At 40.5% G+C, this 17,684-nt stretch overlaps 1 protein-coding gene across 2 annotated transcripts in view; it reads right to left on the reverse strand.

Annotated features, from left to right (window-relative positions):
* LRRC28 (leucine rich repeat containing 28) overlaps positions 1–17,684 on the reverse strand; it is an 89,542-nt gene that overhangs the window by 25,469 nt on the left and 46,389 nt on the right. Inside the window, exons 9-12 of one of the 2 annotated variants that reach the window (XM_075159839.1) lie at positions 17,024–17,183; positions 7,895–14,074; positions 2,552–2,747; positions 161–2,352 (exon numbers count right to left, since the gene is read on the reverse strand). In XM_075159839.1, coding sequence (XP_075015940.1) covers positions 14,002–14,074; positions 17,024–17,183 — 233 coding nt within the window. In that variant the 3' untranslated portion in view covers positions 161–2,352; positions 2,552–2,747; positions 7,895–14,001. The remainder of the gene's footprint in view (positions 1–160; positions 2,353–2,551; positions 2,748–7,894; positions 14,075–17,023; positions 17,184–17,684) is intronic. The other variant, XM_075159840.1, reaches the window with a different exon arrangement.

The raw sequence follows: 17,684 nt of genomic DNA on the forward strand, positions 1-17,684 counted from the left end.
AATATAGAATAGTAAAGGCACAAGGACTGGGACTCAGAAGCACTTGGCTCACTTTACATCCCTCCCATAGGCTCTCTGTAAAGGTTTAGGAAACCTAGTGCCCATCTCTTCCTTTGGGTTGAGTTGTTACATTTATAAAACAAAAATGGTAATTCTTCACCTGTTTCTGGTTAGAATCCACTTGCATCAGCATCTATATCAATGGAGCAGTTCAGACCACTAATTTCTCTGTAAGCTAAATATTGCTACTAGTGCCGCTGGAGAATGGGGGAGGGGTTGCCATTCTACAATTGCTCTTTGATATCGTATTGGATTACTGTGACCGGGGAAAGAAGAGAAAATCATGTTGCAAATTCACAAGCTTAGGATATCATATTCTGAAGCTGATCTGTGCAACTAGATGGATTGGAAAGCTTTGCTGTGGAGTTTGGAGATATGAGGCCAGAGTTTTCATTAGTCCCTCCTGCGGATGCTTTAACACAGCAGAAGATTGTTTCCAGTACCTCTGCCCACCAGCTTTTCCCAATTCAGCCCATTGTGGGAGATTTGTGCAAGAAGCCAATCTGCTATTCTAATGCAACACAAAGCCAACTCCTTCAGCGGACAAAATACAGTCAGAGCAAATTTCGTATCTGCTTTCCCAAGGTCCCTTCTCTCAAACAAATAAACAAAAAAAAAAGTTTGTTTTTATAGAGCTTGGGTTAAAAAGCCAGTCTTGGAAATATACTGAGTGGAGCAATCCTCCAGCACCACCCAAAACTAGCCAGCAAATGAAAGCTCGCCAAGGCTGTTAATTTGACGGCTGGGGGGGAAACGAAACCTATTGCTACCATCTGCACAAAGGAAACAGAGGCAAAGAAAAACCCTGCTGTGTGAGCAGAAAGAAAGGTTCAGCATAGCAGAGACAACACAAACCATATGAGACACTTGTTAAACCCCCTTCCTGCTTTTTTCTCCATCACTAAATGCTGCAGGACAATAATAAATCTATTCAATAGAAGCTTAAAACAAGACCCTCAGGACTGTCAGTGGTGCAGGTCTCTGCTTTCTTACAGATTCTGGCACATTAAGGCCCTGCTCCCTGGTAAATCTTTAAGACAACATGAATAGTTTGCATACTCTGAGCCCCACAGATGGTTTGGATCTAAAAGACCTTGTGCAGACTGCAGTGGTCATGAAACCCATCCTCACAGCTAGAATTTGGGATGCATCACATTTTTACTGCTGTTTGTACTGCTCAGTTTGTGACCCAGAATAAACAAATGAGCTTTCAAAAAAGAAAGGCAGTTTGAAAAGAGCTTGATCTACTGTGAGCCCTTTATTCAGCTCATTTTACCCCAAAGGCAACCGTGGCTATAGTGTGTGCTATTTCACAGGTGAAGAAAACACCTCTCTCAGTAATCCTCCTGCCACGGTGGGGGTTAATCTGCAATCAGCTCTATCTTCGGAGCTGGCCCCTACAGCTGCACCAACATCTCGGGCTGGAAAGCTGGCAAGAATACCTTGGTAGTGCACCAGGAGGCTCTGGGAATTTCATTACATTTTCCACTCACCCAGCGTGTCTCCGGAAGGCCATCTACGGAAGAGAACAGAACTAGCATGTTGCCGCCCAACCCTCTGGAGTTTCTCCTTTCACACCCACTGCCAAAGCACAAACACCCTCACCCTAGGCCAGATTCTGATCTTCTTTATACCAGCAAAAACCAAAATCCAGTAATATCAGCTACAGACTTTTGCTGCAACATCTACTGACCAGCAATTCAGAGGGGGCAAGCCCTTCCTCCCACCTCCAGCAGTGCTGAGCACTGTTTCTCCCTTGCCTCAAATGGAAGTTACAAGAAAAAAACATCCCAGTGCTGTCCATGGAGCAGCGTGGTTGGCATCCCCCCTCCCAGACTGGGCAGCGACTGCGGTACATGTCTAGGCTTGTTGCAGCCTGTCTCTCAGCTGACACTTGCAACGGTGCTGTGGCAGTCCGGCGTCTGCACTTTTCACTTGAGCTTTGAAAGAAGCTGCAATTCGCAGAGCTGGCAGGGCCGAGGGGTAAAGAATTTATCAGCTCTGCAGTTCATTTTAGAGAGGGCACACACAAAGTGCGGCTCAGCTGGATTCACTCATCTTCCTCATCTGAGCAGATGTGAGGATATCCGGTGACCTTGTTGAAAACAGACTCACCTGGAGAGATTCCGAGGTTTGTACCAAAACCAGAGTTCTTCCAAAGAGCAGTTTTCACTTGGCGATTGCAAAATTCTCCTTACAAGCAAAAAATCCTTCTGCAACTAAGAGACCACCAGCAGGGTATCATCCACAGAGAAGCTGTGCTGAAAGGATACATAGGATTTCTGTAGGTGCCTGAAACAGGAAGAAAAGGTGTAAGACCCAGGAGTCCTGACTCCAATGCCTGATAAAGACCATTCCCTCATTACAGGAGGATATATGTCACCTTTTCAGTACATTCACAAGACCTGTGCGAGACAGACATTCTGTCCCAGGCATCAAAACGCCACTTCGCACACTAAAGAGGGGATCAGGGTTTGGTGTAATACTGTACCCTACTTTAGACCTATTGTCCAGGAGAGAAGTGGCACCGAACCCCAGGGGTTGCCATTGCGTGAGTAGTCACAGCAGTGTGCCCTGAGATGACGGACAGCTGTGGTGTAAGCAAACCTCTCTCGGCAGGACTGTCTAACTCCAACTTAAAATTGAGCTTCTGTTTCAAGTCAGATTTTCCCCTGATGTGCCTCATCCTGCCCAGAGACAAAAATAGAGAAAGTGAGAAAACAGACCTTTATTACCAACTGCAATCCCCACTGCCCAGCAACCAGCGCTACGCTCCATGTTAGCCTTGCATAAAGAGAAAATAATAAAACCCAACAACCCGCACTACCCACAAAATAAAATATAGAGAGCATAAGCCTTTATGCAGCTCAGGCAGCAATCACCACGTGTCTACAAGCTGAGCAGAGCTGCAGTCCTTGTCCTAGACACTGTCTAACCTCTGCTCCTGCTCCGAACGTGCTTCAGCGGTGCTGATGCAGGAGGTGAGCACGCTGCAGCCTGAACTGTGTCATTAGGTAAGCCGGGGCTGCAGGGTCAGGTCTCCTGCCTGTCCTGCTGAATAGGATGATCCCTTTCCAGGATTCCTCATTTCTTACCTATACATAGTGGACCATTTGTAATTTTTTTTTTTCCCCCTGCTGGAACAGAAAACAAAAGGTAGTGGATACAGTGATGACTATAATGAAATAGCTACATCAGGGTTAAATTGCCAGCCTGTGTGCAGTTGTGGTGGGGAACATGAGAAGGACTGCAGCCTGCTGTTGGCATTGCCTACCATAATTACCCCTAACCAAATCGTGGTTACACCCTGTTCTGTACAACACTCTGGATTTCCAGATTCAAACACATCTCAGACAGATATGGGGCCTGTTTCTACCCCTCCTGATGTCTATAGCGAGACTTCAAGGGTCCAAAGTCCACACAGGATTGCTTATACAAACTTGGTATTTAACAAATGATTTGGATGAGCCAAGGTAAATAGGCAATGCAGACACCATGGAAAGCAACGGAGCAGTTTTAACTGAAGGAGCACATTATGCCTTCACATTATTTTATGAGGAACACATTAGCCCTGAGGGAAAAGTGTGAGGAAAGAAATCTCGAGTCATTATAAAAAGGCCTGGTCTCTATTAGGAGGCAGACGAATACCTCCCCAGTCCACCAGAAATATCCACCTTCTCCCCCCATCCATGGACTTCAACAAGGGCGGGCAAAAACGTCTTTAACTGTCTCCCATCCCTACTCATCTCCCATTTCTCTCTACCCTGCAACAGCCCAGAGAGACCGTTCCTGCTCCCAGGGCAGCACTGCAGGCTCCAACCCTGCAGTTCCCTGGATGCAGCAGGGAAGCAAGTGAATAAACTTGAGAACAGCACTGGCCCCCTCTCAGCAAGTCCCTCGGGACAGACCAGCACCCCACTGCTGGGCAGTGATGCTGGAGCCCAAGAGTCTGGGCTCCGAAGAGCACGTTCAACCTCTGGCATATAACCCTGCAACACAATCTCCATCATTTCCACGTGGGGCATCCCTTTCCGCCTCCTACGCTGCCTAGCATGGGCAGCAGCTTAATGCACCTGCTGTGAGCTGTTAGTTGGTCAAGTGTACTCCGCTAACATGAAATTTATATGCAGTTTCTGGGATGCTAAGAGGCTGTCACAGCCCTGCCTGCCTAGGGTAGGCAGGATTCGTGGGAAGAAAGCCTTCTGAAGCTGCTGCAATGACAGGCTACAGTCTAGTCAAGCATTAACCCCACTCCCAAAGACAGCAGTAACAATCCAGTTAGGAATTTGAAAGCCAGTGAGGATCTCCCCACAAACAGGCCAGCCCTTTGGCAGATGGGGGCAGGAGGGCCAGGGCAGCACACAAACACAAGCTCTCATAACACCATAAAGAGCTTCTGTTTCCCGACACGCTGCAATAGAGGGAAGGCGGAGGCACAGAGAAAAGCAGCAGTCTCGGGCCACGTGGCAGGTCAAACCACCGCCCAGTTTGTTGGCATCCTCTAAAGTTTAAATATTCTTTGAGCCAGCAGTGAATCATCCCTGGCAGGTAAGAATGATGTTAATTTATGACATGCCAAGTGCAAGCAGATCTTTTGGTGTCAGTCCAACAGTTTTAGTCTTATTAACACACGGCGACGGCTCAGGTTGCAGCTGTGCACATTAAACTCTGGCAAGTGGCATTTTAAACAATGACAAACTTCAGAACAATCACTCCACACATGGAGCCAGGCCAGGCAAAACTGAAGGGTGGCAGAATAAAGGTCAGGAGGGTAACCTGTTTGTCTGGGAGAGGAACAGGTGGCCCGCTTGGGTTGCTGCAGGGTCTTTAAACTGTCTGAAGGACACAGTCATGGATCATTTTAACCCATTAAGCTGCTTAAGCCTTCCCTTACACTGGTTTGAACTTCAAGAGAGTATTAAATCTTAAAGAGCTTAGTAATACATCTTCAGGAAAGCTCTCCCCTGTGCTTATGCATTCACGGTGCACATGCTGCACTATGGAAGTGCGCATCCTTCCTTTGACAGCAAGACCCCTCTGGCAGCTGAACCAGATCCGTGCAGCTAAAAGGCAGTAAGCTTTAAACTAAAGCATTGCTCCAGAGCAGCAAGTCACAGTGGGAAACGGACAACAAGGGGGAACACGTTACCGTCACCACCATGCTACTCCACAGGCCCGAGGACACTGTGCTTTTCAGAGCCAGAGGAGGAAGACAGGTCAGAGAGGAAAACGTCTGATCAGTTCCTCCCTTACCAACCTCCCAAGGGACACAGAGCTAACAGCAGTTACTGAGACCCACGGCAGCCTTGGGTTGTCTCTAGGGAACTCAGACCACATCCAGGAAGGAGGGCTGCCTAAGAGAGCGAGTGCATCTTCTTACGTTGACACCTGGGCAGAGCAAAGTCAGTCCAAACCATTCCTGCCAGTTGTGTTTTCATTAGAAAATGTGATGGTGGAGACATAAAAGACATTTTCATGGCAGAAAACGTAAATATTCCAAGCCGTGTTTCAAAGCTGTATTTCTCAATTTGAAATATTATATTAAAATAATTTTTTTTGAAGTGTCAAAAGACAGATGTTTCAGAATAAAACAGTAGAATAAGATCTGACATGTAACAATGTTTTCCAATGCAATGCTTCCAAACCAATTATTTTCAGAATTTTTATATTCCCCCTCCATCTTATCCTTGCAAGCTGAATTTTTATTTTCCAACCAGGTACTTCCCAAAAGAAAGAATTTTAAATAATAAATCAGTTCTTGTTAAATGAATACAAAGATTTAGCTACACATGAGATCTGATCCAGAACAGAGCAGGGTGTAAATTCATAAAGAAATAGTTATCTCAGATGTAAATACCAGGTGTGTGGATGTACTTAATCCCAAACAAAATTAAAGGAATTAAATTCTTTAATACCAAGGCACTTTCATTCTGGAATAGGAGCATCCACATATGAAATTAATCAAGAATAGCTAAAGCCACAGTAAGCTCTCAGGCTACTGACTGTAAATGAAAACAGTAAATTCATTCTCCCCCTTGCAGCTTCTTACTACATAACACACTAGATCCCCCTGGATAAATGTTCCTGTAAGTAAAAAACTAGTCCCAGCATGTCTGTGAACACCTCATGATAATACTTCAATGAGATGGACTGGAATCAATATTTTTCATCTTTGCGGCTTGGGGCCAGAGAGCAGCGAGCTGGGCAGGGATGTCGGACAGCGTGCCACCCGACACGGCAGGGAGGGGAACTGGCTCAGCACTGACCTGGAAAGAAATTTCTAGCTAGTAGGTATCAGTTCCTGCACCATTTGAGCTTCCTTGAGGGAGGAGGGAAAAAGGAGATAATTAAATAAAGGTTTACAATTCAAACCTTCTCCCAAGTATCCTTACAGGAATCAGACATAAGTTTGGCTACAGTTTAGATAGAGCTACTGGAGAAATTTGAGCCCCCATGTTTCATAAAGGAGGCTTTAGAGCCAGGATTAGATACTGCTAGATCTAAAAATCTGATATGAAGTACTGATTTAATATAAATGAATCCATTAATTTAAGTTAGATATCCTCTATTCATCTGCAGCCAGAACAGAATGCATATTTGTGATCTAGATAATTTTACAGAAATGTGATTAGGTGCTTTTGCCTGACGAAGAACAAACCTGTGTCACTGTGCAGGTAACACACTGCTTTAATATTAGTGAAAATGGGACTACAGCAAGAGTTTGTGTACTGACTAGAGAATGGAGCGTCATTTTCTGGTCAGAAGTGAGGACTGAGAGAGGAAAGAAGGGCTGTTATTTGCAACTACACAGGAAGAGAAACAAAAGAGCGATTACACTGTGACAGTAATGAATGTATCAATAGAAATATAAAATCAATCTTAATTCTACAAAGATGGAAGATACAAACTAACTCCCTGTCGTGGCAGTTACTCCGTTTTTATAGAAACAAAGATATGGAACAGTAAGGTGTGAATATACAGAATAATTAATCCTGGTATTTTAGATACGGGGTGCTCTACTGCCTGAACAACTCACTGGTTTTCATTCTACTTTAAAAGGAGCACTTACCTAGAATTTATATAGGAGACCTTGCCAGCCCTATTCCAAACTAGGCTTTCTAACAAAAGTTAAAGCTGTTTTTCTTGGTAATTCTTCTCTTCATGTATCATCTACATTGATTTGGCTTTTTGCAAAATGAAATTAGAGAGCCAACAGAGACAAGGCAAAAGTAAAGGCAGCCAAATTCAAGTCCATGCTCAGACTGTTTTGAAACTTCAGTGCCAGCGAAGCAATCACAGTTATCACAAACTGACCCAAGAATATTCAGCTTGATTCTTCTAATTGCTTTAACAATAAAAATCGATGGTTAGAACTCTGAAGTATAAAGGAAACCTAATAAGATTGATGTAATAGCTACAACTACAGAATTATAGGAGCCAGAAGGTGGATCAACAAAAGCAGAATGAGGCATGTTTAATACCACCATTAGTTAATACTTGCCCCTAGAAGGAACATTGCCTAGGTCTTATGAAAAAATACGTTTAAAAAGATAACCAATGTTGTCAGCATCTTCAGACATCTTCATTTTATCATGAATTATATGCCCTAACTGTTTCTCATTCTTAAACAAAACGTTAGCTTTCCAGTGGACCTTACCTGCACCAAAATGGAATTTTACAATGCGTTTTTTGCTTTCTTACTAGAATAGCTTGATTTGCTGTTATAATAGTGCACTTAGACAACACTCATAGTACCAATCAATAAACAAACTCAGTATTGCATTTTTCATTACAAGAAAGGTTTCTCAATTGATCTGAAGAAAAAAATTTAAACCTCGTAACTTCATGAGGTTCACAGAAAATGACAGCAGGACGCCTTCAAGGCACTGGTCCTCGTACCGCCGTTGTAGTCACATTTAGCAACAGAACAGGCATCCATGACTGACAAATTTCTTTGACACAAAGAGCCAGTCAATATTTGCATTCCTCATGAACATACAAAAGAGCATCAGGGTACTTGGGAAATCAGCCCTTGATTGCCACTTCGAAGGCATCATCAGAAAGTCAAATCACTTCAGCGCCTCCAACAGCAGAACTGCTTTCATTCTAGAGACTCAAGATCTCTCACAGATGTGTCAAGGTCTTTTGCCTGGGAGCAGGAGATGTCTGAAGGGCATACTGGGTGCTGAAAAAGCCTGCTATGAGGGTTTTATTATTTAAAATGTCAAAAGATAAAGAAAGCATTCGGTCAACTCTTGCTCTCTTTCTTGCTGAAGTAGCAGACAGAAATCTGATAGTTATAAATGGCCACTCCCCAGGCTCCTGAGCCAGCTACAGGGAATACCAGTAGGATTCTTCAGAGCAGAATAGAGAGGGCTCTACTGTAATATTAAGTGATCACTGAAGTTGGGGGATGCAGATGCAGTGGTTCAATTCGGCTCTCAAGTTCTCAAAATGTCACCACACAGAACAGCCCTAAATCTTGGCTTAGAAGTCACAAAACATCGAGTGCCTTTCCAAGTGAGATCTCAGCTCCTCTCATTTCCTGCATACAATAGCATTATTCAGCCACTGAAGTTTCCACTTAGCTTGCATTTATGCCAAGTACTTTTAATTGCAAAGGAAAAGGATGTTAAGCTCTCCCAGTTGTTTTTTTCTAATTCATAAGGGACACAGCAGTGGTTGGTAAAAGTTATAGGTTAAGGGTTGTTCTCCCCCTCCATCTCACTTATTAAGGGACTTGCATCCTCCTCCTGCTGCCTCGCAAACAGAGGTTACCTACATCGCAAGGGTAAGAAAATTTATGTTGTCATTTATAAAATACTAAAAAGGCAAGTCATTGTAAACTTAATAGCAAACAAGCATCAGGGAAGTCTGAATGGTATCTAAACCCTTCAAGGCATGCATTATAACTGATGTTCAGAGTCACCTTGACCAACGTAAGTCTCATTTAAGAATGGATATACTAGTGTTCACCCAATACATGTACAGTAATTCAGACAGCATCCAACTCGAACTCATCAGAAGAGATACAGTGTAGCAGCTCTGACTGAAGCAAAATGCTGCACAGCAAGGAGTGAAATAACTGGACAAACAGATGCTTAATTTCTACTTATTTTTGGCAACCTTGTTCCTATGATACCTGTTAGATGAGGGGGAAAAAGCTGCTGAATGCTGCTTAGCAAATAATACATGAACCACAGCCACATCTATGGACTGTCAGGGTGGCACTTAATCCAGCCCTATTGAAAGTTATTTTCCTTTTGATCAATCCATAGAAGGGTCTAAAGTAATGTTTCCATATGGGTTTTGTTCCTATTATGCAAGATCTAGTGAACTACATTGTCTGAGACAAAGGGATTAAGTGAATTGAAGTGGTGTTTTGGGCTTGGTAGTGTTTTAAGAAGTGTCTTCACCCCATCTCTTCAGCCTTGGGACAAGAGACTTATTAGCTAATTACTATGCAAATTAACCAAAATGTAAATTAAATGCTACATTCTAACATAGCTTAATAGCTCCGGGAGCAAGAATTTAGTTAACTTTAATGGACTGTAATTCTATCCAAAAATATAGTTTATTAACACGCACATACAATAAATTGCACCACTAGCTTTAAATAAAACATCTAGCAAGCTCACCTTCACACTAAGTGACATTTGGTTTTACAGAGCAAAAAAAGCAATACACATATGCTTTCAGCAGACATAGAATGAACTCAGTTGCAATCCAAGTTCAAGTTGTAATCCAAAGAAGGGCACATAAAAGCAAAAGCAATGAAGACTTCACATGAACCTTGCCATTTCTTTCCACCAGACCTTTGGTCTCTTACAAAATAGGTCTGTAATACAAAAAGTAATAAAAACTCTGGATTCAATTTACTCAGCCTCTTCCATCGCAAGTTAACTATAACATTTTGCAACAACATGAGTAGTATTAAGAGGGAGGTAAGAGGCAAAGATAGTTAATATCTTGGAATTACGTAAGTTCAGCTGCAGATAGAGAGGCTGCCTAGCAGCAGGCATGGACTTCAGTGTCATTGTCCCAGTTTTTGCAAGAAATACAAAGATGGTAAAACACATTCTTCTCTCTCACCAATTAAAACTTGATCCATCCTCCACTGACATCAAGGCAAAAGTTCTTCTGTTATCAGTGGCACTCTGATGGGGCCGCAGTGGCCTTCAAAAAGAGTCATCCTCTCTAGCGAAAGATTTGTCACTCTCCAGTCTTCAACTTGGCTGTGATGTCAGTAAAACCTGACACGCTGTTACCACACGGGTGTCCTCCCTTCATTCCAGAAAAAGGGATTCAGCAGAATTCGATATGTAAGAATTGAAGCCAACTTGGCAATAAACAGCTCCGCTCTGCTCAGTGTAAGATCTTAACCTCACCGCAACGAAGTAAATAGAAGGTTTGTAATGAACTTCAATAAGAGCCCAAGAGAAGCATCAAGCCAAAACAGAAAAATACGCACTTCTTGATATTAGACCTTGTTCTTCGCACAGGAAAGGACATTTGTATTTCTGATCCTCCAGGGGAGTAACAGGAAGGTTCCCAAGAACAGTGCTCCAAATGTAACAGTGTCCACGGTAAAACGGCTCAAGTAGTATTTCTAAACAGAGATTACTCTGTTTCCTTTGTGGCAGAACAAAAAGTTATCTCTATAAGTAGTAGGGTCCCAATTTTATTAACACAGTGCCTGTTACCACAACATAAACAAAAATTGTGCCTGTGCTCCCTAATCACATTAGGTGTTAACCTTTACTCAGAAAACATTTATAACAATATCAATGGGTTAAAGACTTATCTTCTGTCATTTCTGTCCTGCACCTTTCTCTTCATAATGTCTAGAAAAAAAACCCAGAAACTTCTGCTCCCACCCTAAGCGAAGAATTAAGATCTACTTTAAAAATGGTCATTTCTTTCAACTGCTGGAACCAGCTTTTTTGCAGTACAAAGAAAAATTGATCTCAGTGTGAAATAACCTGATGAACAAGAGCAAGCAATCAAAAATTACCTAGGAATAAATGCATTAAAGAGAAGTCCAAGTACTGTGACACCTCCTATTGAAAAACAAGCGATGCACAGTTCAATCAGCAACAAGCTCCCTCTCCCCTCTGCAACTTGCATAGCTGGCTCTTATGTTAGCTGGTTATGAAATACTCTTACAGTAGAACAACTTTCGAAAAATTTGGACAAGTGAGAATGGAGTTATTTTAATCTAGAACAATATCACCCAAAGATACAGATGAATACAAACACTGTTCATATAAAAAAAAAGAAAAAAATCAGAGAAACATGAATTTAAGCTGCATTTTCAGTCTATATATTGGCTTTCCTCTTCCTTGTTTTATAAAAATAGGATATGACATTTCAGCTTCAATTGCGTGTTTAAGTCATTTATTCATTGAACATTCCATTCTTGAAATATCATCTATTAAAATCTTAGTTAAGATTCATCCTGCTTATAGAACAGACTAGAATTTCTCCTGAAATGCACTTGTAGACAATAATAAAAAGACTGATATGAACTCAATAAAAAATAATTAGATTATGGAAAGAAGAAAGAAAAAAAATTATTTAAAAAAAAAAAATCAAGCTCCACTCTTACTATCTGACTGCTAATAAAACAAACGCCAATTCCTTTTAGCTGATCAAAAGACTTAACTCCAAAATAACATTTACAGACTGAATTCAGAAACAAACTGTGTTTTAAAGTCTATAAGTTGCTATAAAAAAAAGGACAAATAAACTTCCAACAAAACATCTCCTTCAAAGACAGAGGAAGCCACAGTAAAAATAATACTGAAAATTCCTGATCAAAGTATTGTATTAAAAAAAAAAAAATCAATATTTATAACACTACCACAGTTCTCTTATCATCCATTTAAAAAAATGGATTCTGTACTACACTTGCACATTTCTGATATAGGTATAATTGTACATGGGCAATTTACATCTCAATTGTGTAGTACTGAAGGAAAAGAAAAAAGCTGAAGATTCATTTTGCTGCTTCGGCGGTAAACCCCGCCGGGTGGGAAGGCCTGTTGGGGATACCAACATTGAAACAAATTAGTGAAATGACAGCGTCAGAAATCCAATAGTACAAAGTCTGCTTGGACATGGCTCTTTCCCCTACTGCAAAGCAGATTTAATAAATGGGATTTATTTTAGAAAGTTTCACAATTCTTAAACAGTAGATGATACTTGCATTCCTGAAGGATTAAGTTCTACATTTCTTAATGCTAATTCAACTCTCTAAAACCAACCCAATAAAACCAGCAAAGCTTTTACAAGTAACATGCACAACCTAAAAATTCTACCCTCAAAAACTGCCTTTATGGTACTCTTTTAAGCTCTTAAGATACTCTATTTATTGAAGAGATGCCAGGAATCCTGCAGCGGGAACAAATGCTTCTTTGGCAAAAGGAAAACATTTTAATGCCTCCTCCCTTCAAAGTATGCACACCTCACCACAACATATGCTAATATACTACCAAATAAGTCTCTTTATCTTGCCATTTTTATAACAAACTGTTTCATTCATATCTATTTCAGCTTGGAACTACCTACTGCACAGAGTGGCACACTGTGCTAAATCAACAAGTAGTTTATAACTAAGAAATAGAAAGTAAAAAAAAAAGAACACATTGTATTAACAAAAATTATATATTCCAAAACAAGTCAAGAGGGGCCAATTCTGTATAAACTGTTGCAGTGTAAAATTAAAATTTTAATTCATGCAGACATTTTGGGCCTTTTTTCCATCCTTTGTCCTTTATTCAAGATCTGACAAAAAAAGGATTCCCACAAATATGATAGTGAGTGGAAATTTGCATCAAATCTGCTGTTAATATACAAAAACAAATGTTACAGCCCTTCTGTGAAGATATCTATGTATGCACATATATCTATGCATGGAGATACACATACCTCCCCCTCCCAGATTTCCAGCCTTCTCCGAGGTTAACACACTCCACTGAAACTTTCACAAATCAGCCAAATGCTGAATCTAGAAAAAGATGAAGACCAACTCTTCGCACATCTATAGTCTGCAACTGTAAAAATATAATAAATATAGATAAATATTTACTACCATATTACTATTTTTTTCAAGCGAACTTTGTACTTAAAGTCATCTTCTTCCTGAAGAACTCAAAGAAGCAAAAGGGGAAGTGTTTTTAACAATAAAAACTTGAGCGACGAAAATAAAGAAAACACACCCTCAAACATGCTGGAGCAAGACCACTTAGTGTAGACATTAGTACCGGCCTTCCTTACTGAAACAGGATCTTTAGTCTCCAGACATATCCTAGTTACTCCACTTAAATCACTGTGGCTTCTAATGATACCAGAAAGAAAAATCTGCTTTTAATGTGTGGTTTTAAATAGACTGTTGACCGTGAAAGACTTGGTATACAACTGGGATAACTCTGCTGGGGAAAGTACTATGAGAGGGAGAAATTAAAACTAAATTCTATGGGAAAGTCACTGGGATCCTTCAAAGGTTTCTGTAGGCTTAGATCTATACAACCTGAATGAGGGGGCAAATAGAGAAAACTGGCTTGTCGTAACGGGACATTTTTTTTCCTGTTAGAGGAATGAAAACTGTCTCAAATGATGCAATGGGTCAACCTGACGACAGCCACATTTGAAAAATACTGGAAATCCTGAAGTCAGAGCTTGTGAATTTGTTTGGTTTGTATCCTGTCCTGGAGGAAAGAGAAGTTAATACTTTTAAAAGCTTGGTATTTACACTTCCGAAAAGTTTCTGCAGTTCATCCAAATTTGATAGGGCAGGATTTAAGTGCCTCTTAGTGTTCCCAACTGGGCACTTCTGCTGCTTTGGCACACGCACACACACACCGTATTCCAGTACCAATGGGATGCGACGTCTAATGCAGCTTTAAACTGGCAGCACTCCTGAGTAGTTTTAAATGTTTATCAACTCAGTAGGTCAAAAGTCTGCAGACACTGGGTGGAGCAGCAGTATGCCACAAAACTAACAGCTGTCCTCCTAGAAAAAAAAAAGAGGGGGGAACAGTTGTCAGTAAAGATTAAAGCTCCTGGCCCCATTCCACAGCAGACAATATGCTGGTTTGTAAAATACAGGATTAGCTGATCCCAACACTTCAGAAAAAGAAGGTTCATTTGCTCTATATGAGTGCCTGATACAAAGGCAGGGAAACACTGCAGGGGTTCTTAAAAACCTTCCTGGTTTCTTGTGTTTTCAGTTTAATGCAGCAGCAGCATGTGGTTTTTCTTTCTGTGGAGGGTGTGGCTGGGTGTTATAGCCAGTAGGTTTAACAGCTAAAAAAGAAAATAGCTGGGTAATTCTTTGCTTCAGCTTTGCTCATGTGTTTCTTAAATTACTGCTTGTAGGCATGAAGTAACTGAAGCCCAGTATCCTCCTTTGGTTGATCCGAGTGAACAAACTGGGCCCAGATCTTCAGAAAGGATGATCGACAGGCAGTGCTGTCGCGTTGTGCCAGGTACTACAGCAGGGGTGGCAACGTGAAAGCGTGATGGTAGCCTCACTGTGACCCTCCTCCTGCCCCCATACTGGCAGGGACCTAGATACCTGTTTTAAAAATGTTAAGATCTGTTTTTTACTAACCTAGAAATCACACTTTACCCAGTGCTTATCTGTGCTTTTTCAGATACAGAAATCCAGTTCAACACCTAACTATCCTTTCCTATAAGGAGATACAGAATGTGATACAGAAATTGAGACAGAAGTTACTGACGTGGATGTGGCATGTGCTAATCAGTGCTGTTCAAATGTTCAGGATCCCTACCCTGTGTGTTTTCATGGCCACTGTAAGCTCTTTAGAACAGAAACCTTGTCCTTCACGTCTTTCTAAACCAGGTATCACACCTCTACAATTCCACATAATCTTATCATGTCAAGTACTCGAGCTAGAGAGGTCAGGATGACAGGCTACCCTGTTTAGATCTCATTTTCTGTGGATTTGTATCAAATATCAGCTACTTAAGACTGTATTCATTAAGGCATTTTGCACAACACAGTACATTCTTCTCTAAGGGAAGGAATGATAACCATTTTTTAAACAGGTGAAAACCATGCAGAAGTATGTGTTTTCAATTAATATATTTTAGAATGTTAATACAGTGTTCTTCCAAAATCGCCCTGAAGTATGTTTTTGTTGAATCATAACTTTAATAATTCCTAAAGGTGTCTACTGATATGTCTATCATCTCATAACTTTAAGTTCTACAATGAACAATGCTTAGTAATTAATTAGAAAGTAGAGCTCTCTAGTCCAAGCTCTCCCATTGTTGAATTATTTCAGATTATATAAGGATTTAGTGACCAGCAGTTAGTTTTCCATCACTTTCTTAGAAAATTATACTGTTCAATGCTTGAAAGACATTCTTTATAGCATGATAATAACATCTTATGCCACTCTGAATATTAAGACTGTAACGTGGAAGGAATTTATTTTACTCGACATGAAATCCATTGAATTTCAACATACAACTGAAGTGTAACAGAATGGTAAGTTGAAGTATGCAATCTCTACAATCAGATCTTTCTTAGAAAGATGACTTTTCCAAAATAGCATTTATTCAGCCTTCTGGCCGCTGTCCAGATTTGGCATACCTAAGTTGTTTTCATTTCATAAAGCTGAATTGCTTACAAATCAGATACTTCTTATGCCACAAACTCACAGCAAAATAAGCTGTGATACAGCTGTGGAAAATAGATACCATCAACCTGAATCACCATTAGTCTCTTCTTTTTTCTTAAAGATCTTCCTATTGAAAAGCAGTTTCTTATTTTTATGGAAGATAACTATCAAATCAATGGATATCAGCAGGACAAGAACTAAGTGGCATTCTTGTGCATTATATATACCAACAAGTAATTTCAGAAACATTCCTTTTCAAAGCACCTTTCTTTTCTGCTCCCCCCTTTAAGCACATGCTTTGTAACTAATGGCTTGACTCGAATTCTCTAAAAAGGACCTGAACATCACATTTTCTCATTTAATGCCAAGTGACTTTTCTTTAAACCTTCTTTATTATTTAAACCTTCAAACAGTACTGTACTTTTGTCCAAGTAGAACCAGTTGAAATTTCTCTGATTATGCTTTGCCATTGCAGAAAGTGGATTTGTTGATATTATGCTTCATAGTAGGCTACAGTATCAACTCATACTAATAGGGGTTAGGGAAAGAATCACTGCAAAGCAATCAGTGCTCATCCTTAAGATATTTTAAATCTTTATTTACATGAGGGCAATATTCCCTGAACCATATCCCAGTTTTGAGTGCCTTCTACAACTGTACTGTCCAGCCGGTCAGGAAGTCTGTGTAGGCTTGTCTGCTTGACTTGTGAATCCTGCAGACACATTCTGCTACAACCATAAAAACTGAAATAATTTTAAAAAGGTGTATTGCTACGAAATGTATGTTACAATGCAGAATGCTTCCACAGCATATCTCAAGTTAATTAGCGTGGAAAGGAAAACAAGAGTATTTTACCACAGAACATTTTAATTGAGCTTTGGCTTTAGAGCTTTTTTCCATCTTTAATCCTACAGCACTTTTATATGGTGGTGGCATTCTCCTGAAGTCACGGTTGCAACCATCAGGGGAAATATTTGCGTTAGGTAGCATTTCCTTCCCAAGGCACAGAAGTGCCATGCATGTGCTGCACTACCACAAAGAAGTCAATCCCATCATATCAAAACCCTTAACTATCTTACAGCAGTCCGAAACAGGCAATTGTGGTAGCCCTTGTTAAACAGTCTAACAGCAGTATTCTGGTTGTCTTGTAAATAAAAGATTTGTCAACTTTTACATGCAATCGTAGGACAGGGGCTTTAGATCTGAAAGGTTGCTAAGTTTAAAAAAAAAAAAAATTCCTTAAGAATATGCTTTGTTCCATAAGGTGTTTTTCTTCCTAAATGAAACCCCAGTGTAATTTCCTGTATAATTACCCTTGATGCAATCCTGCCATTGGAGTTTCCCTCAAGGGGAAGAGCTTTGGGTAGACAATGGTAAACATAGGCTGGCTGCAGCGGTGGCAGTGTCCCAAGGGACAGTGCAGCAATTCCAAGAGGCTTTTGGGTAGTGAGATTGGAGTCAGAAAGTTCAAATCTAGAGAAGAAAAGAAACAAAAAAGGCTTGTAACAAAACAATTGCATAATAAAATCAAACACAACAAGCATGACCCCTGAACAATTCAGAAAATCAGCTGTCTCACATTCTGAAGACTTTGTCAAAAGAAAAGCAAGGTAACGCAAATTACCACAATTAGGATGAAGGGCATGGTGCTTTCCATGTATAAGTTCAAAAACAAAGTTAAATGTGTAAGTTTAGCATCTGTGAGCATAAGATTAACTGGGCCCAAATACCCAGGTGAAAATATTATAGCTCAAGCAAATAATAAATACCAGTTATGTATCATAAAGCATTTTTAGACACAAAGATGATCTAGACAGGTGTTTAGTAATTAATAACAATACAAAATTCTGAAAAGCACATCAGCAGTATTTTACTAAAATATTTCAGCAACCAATCCAGCAGAATAGCTAAGCTTACTAAAAAGCCCAGACTCCATCATCAGCAAAAAGGGATCTGAAATATTTAGAATTACTT

The sequence above is a fragment of the Calonectris borealis genome, chromosome 11, assembly GCF_964195595.1.
Source record: "Calonectris borealis chromosome 11, bCalBor7.hap1.2, whole genome shotgun sequence".
NCBI classification, from domain to species: Eukaryota; Metazoa; Chordata; class Aves; order Procellariiformes; family Procellariidae; genus Calonectris; species Calonectris borealis.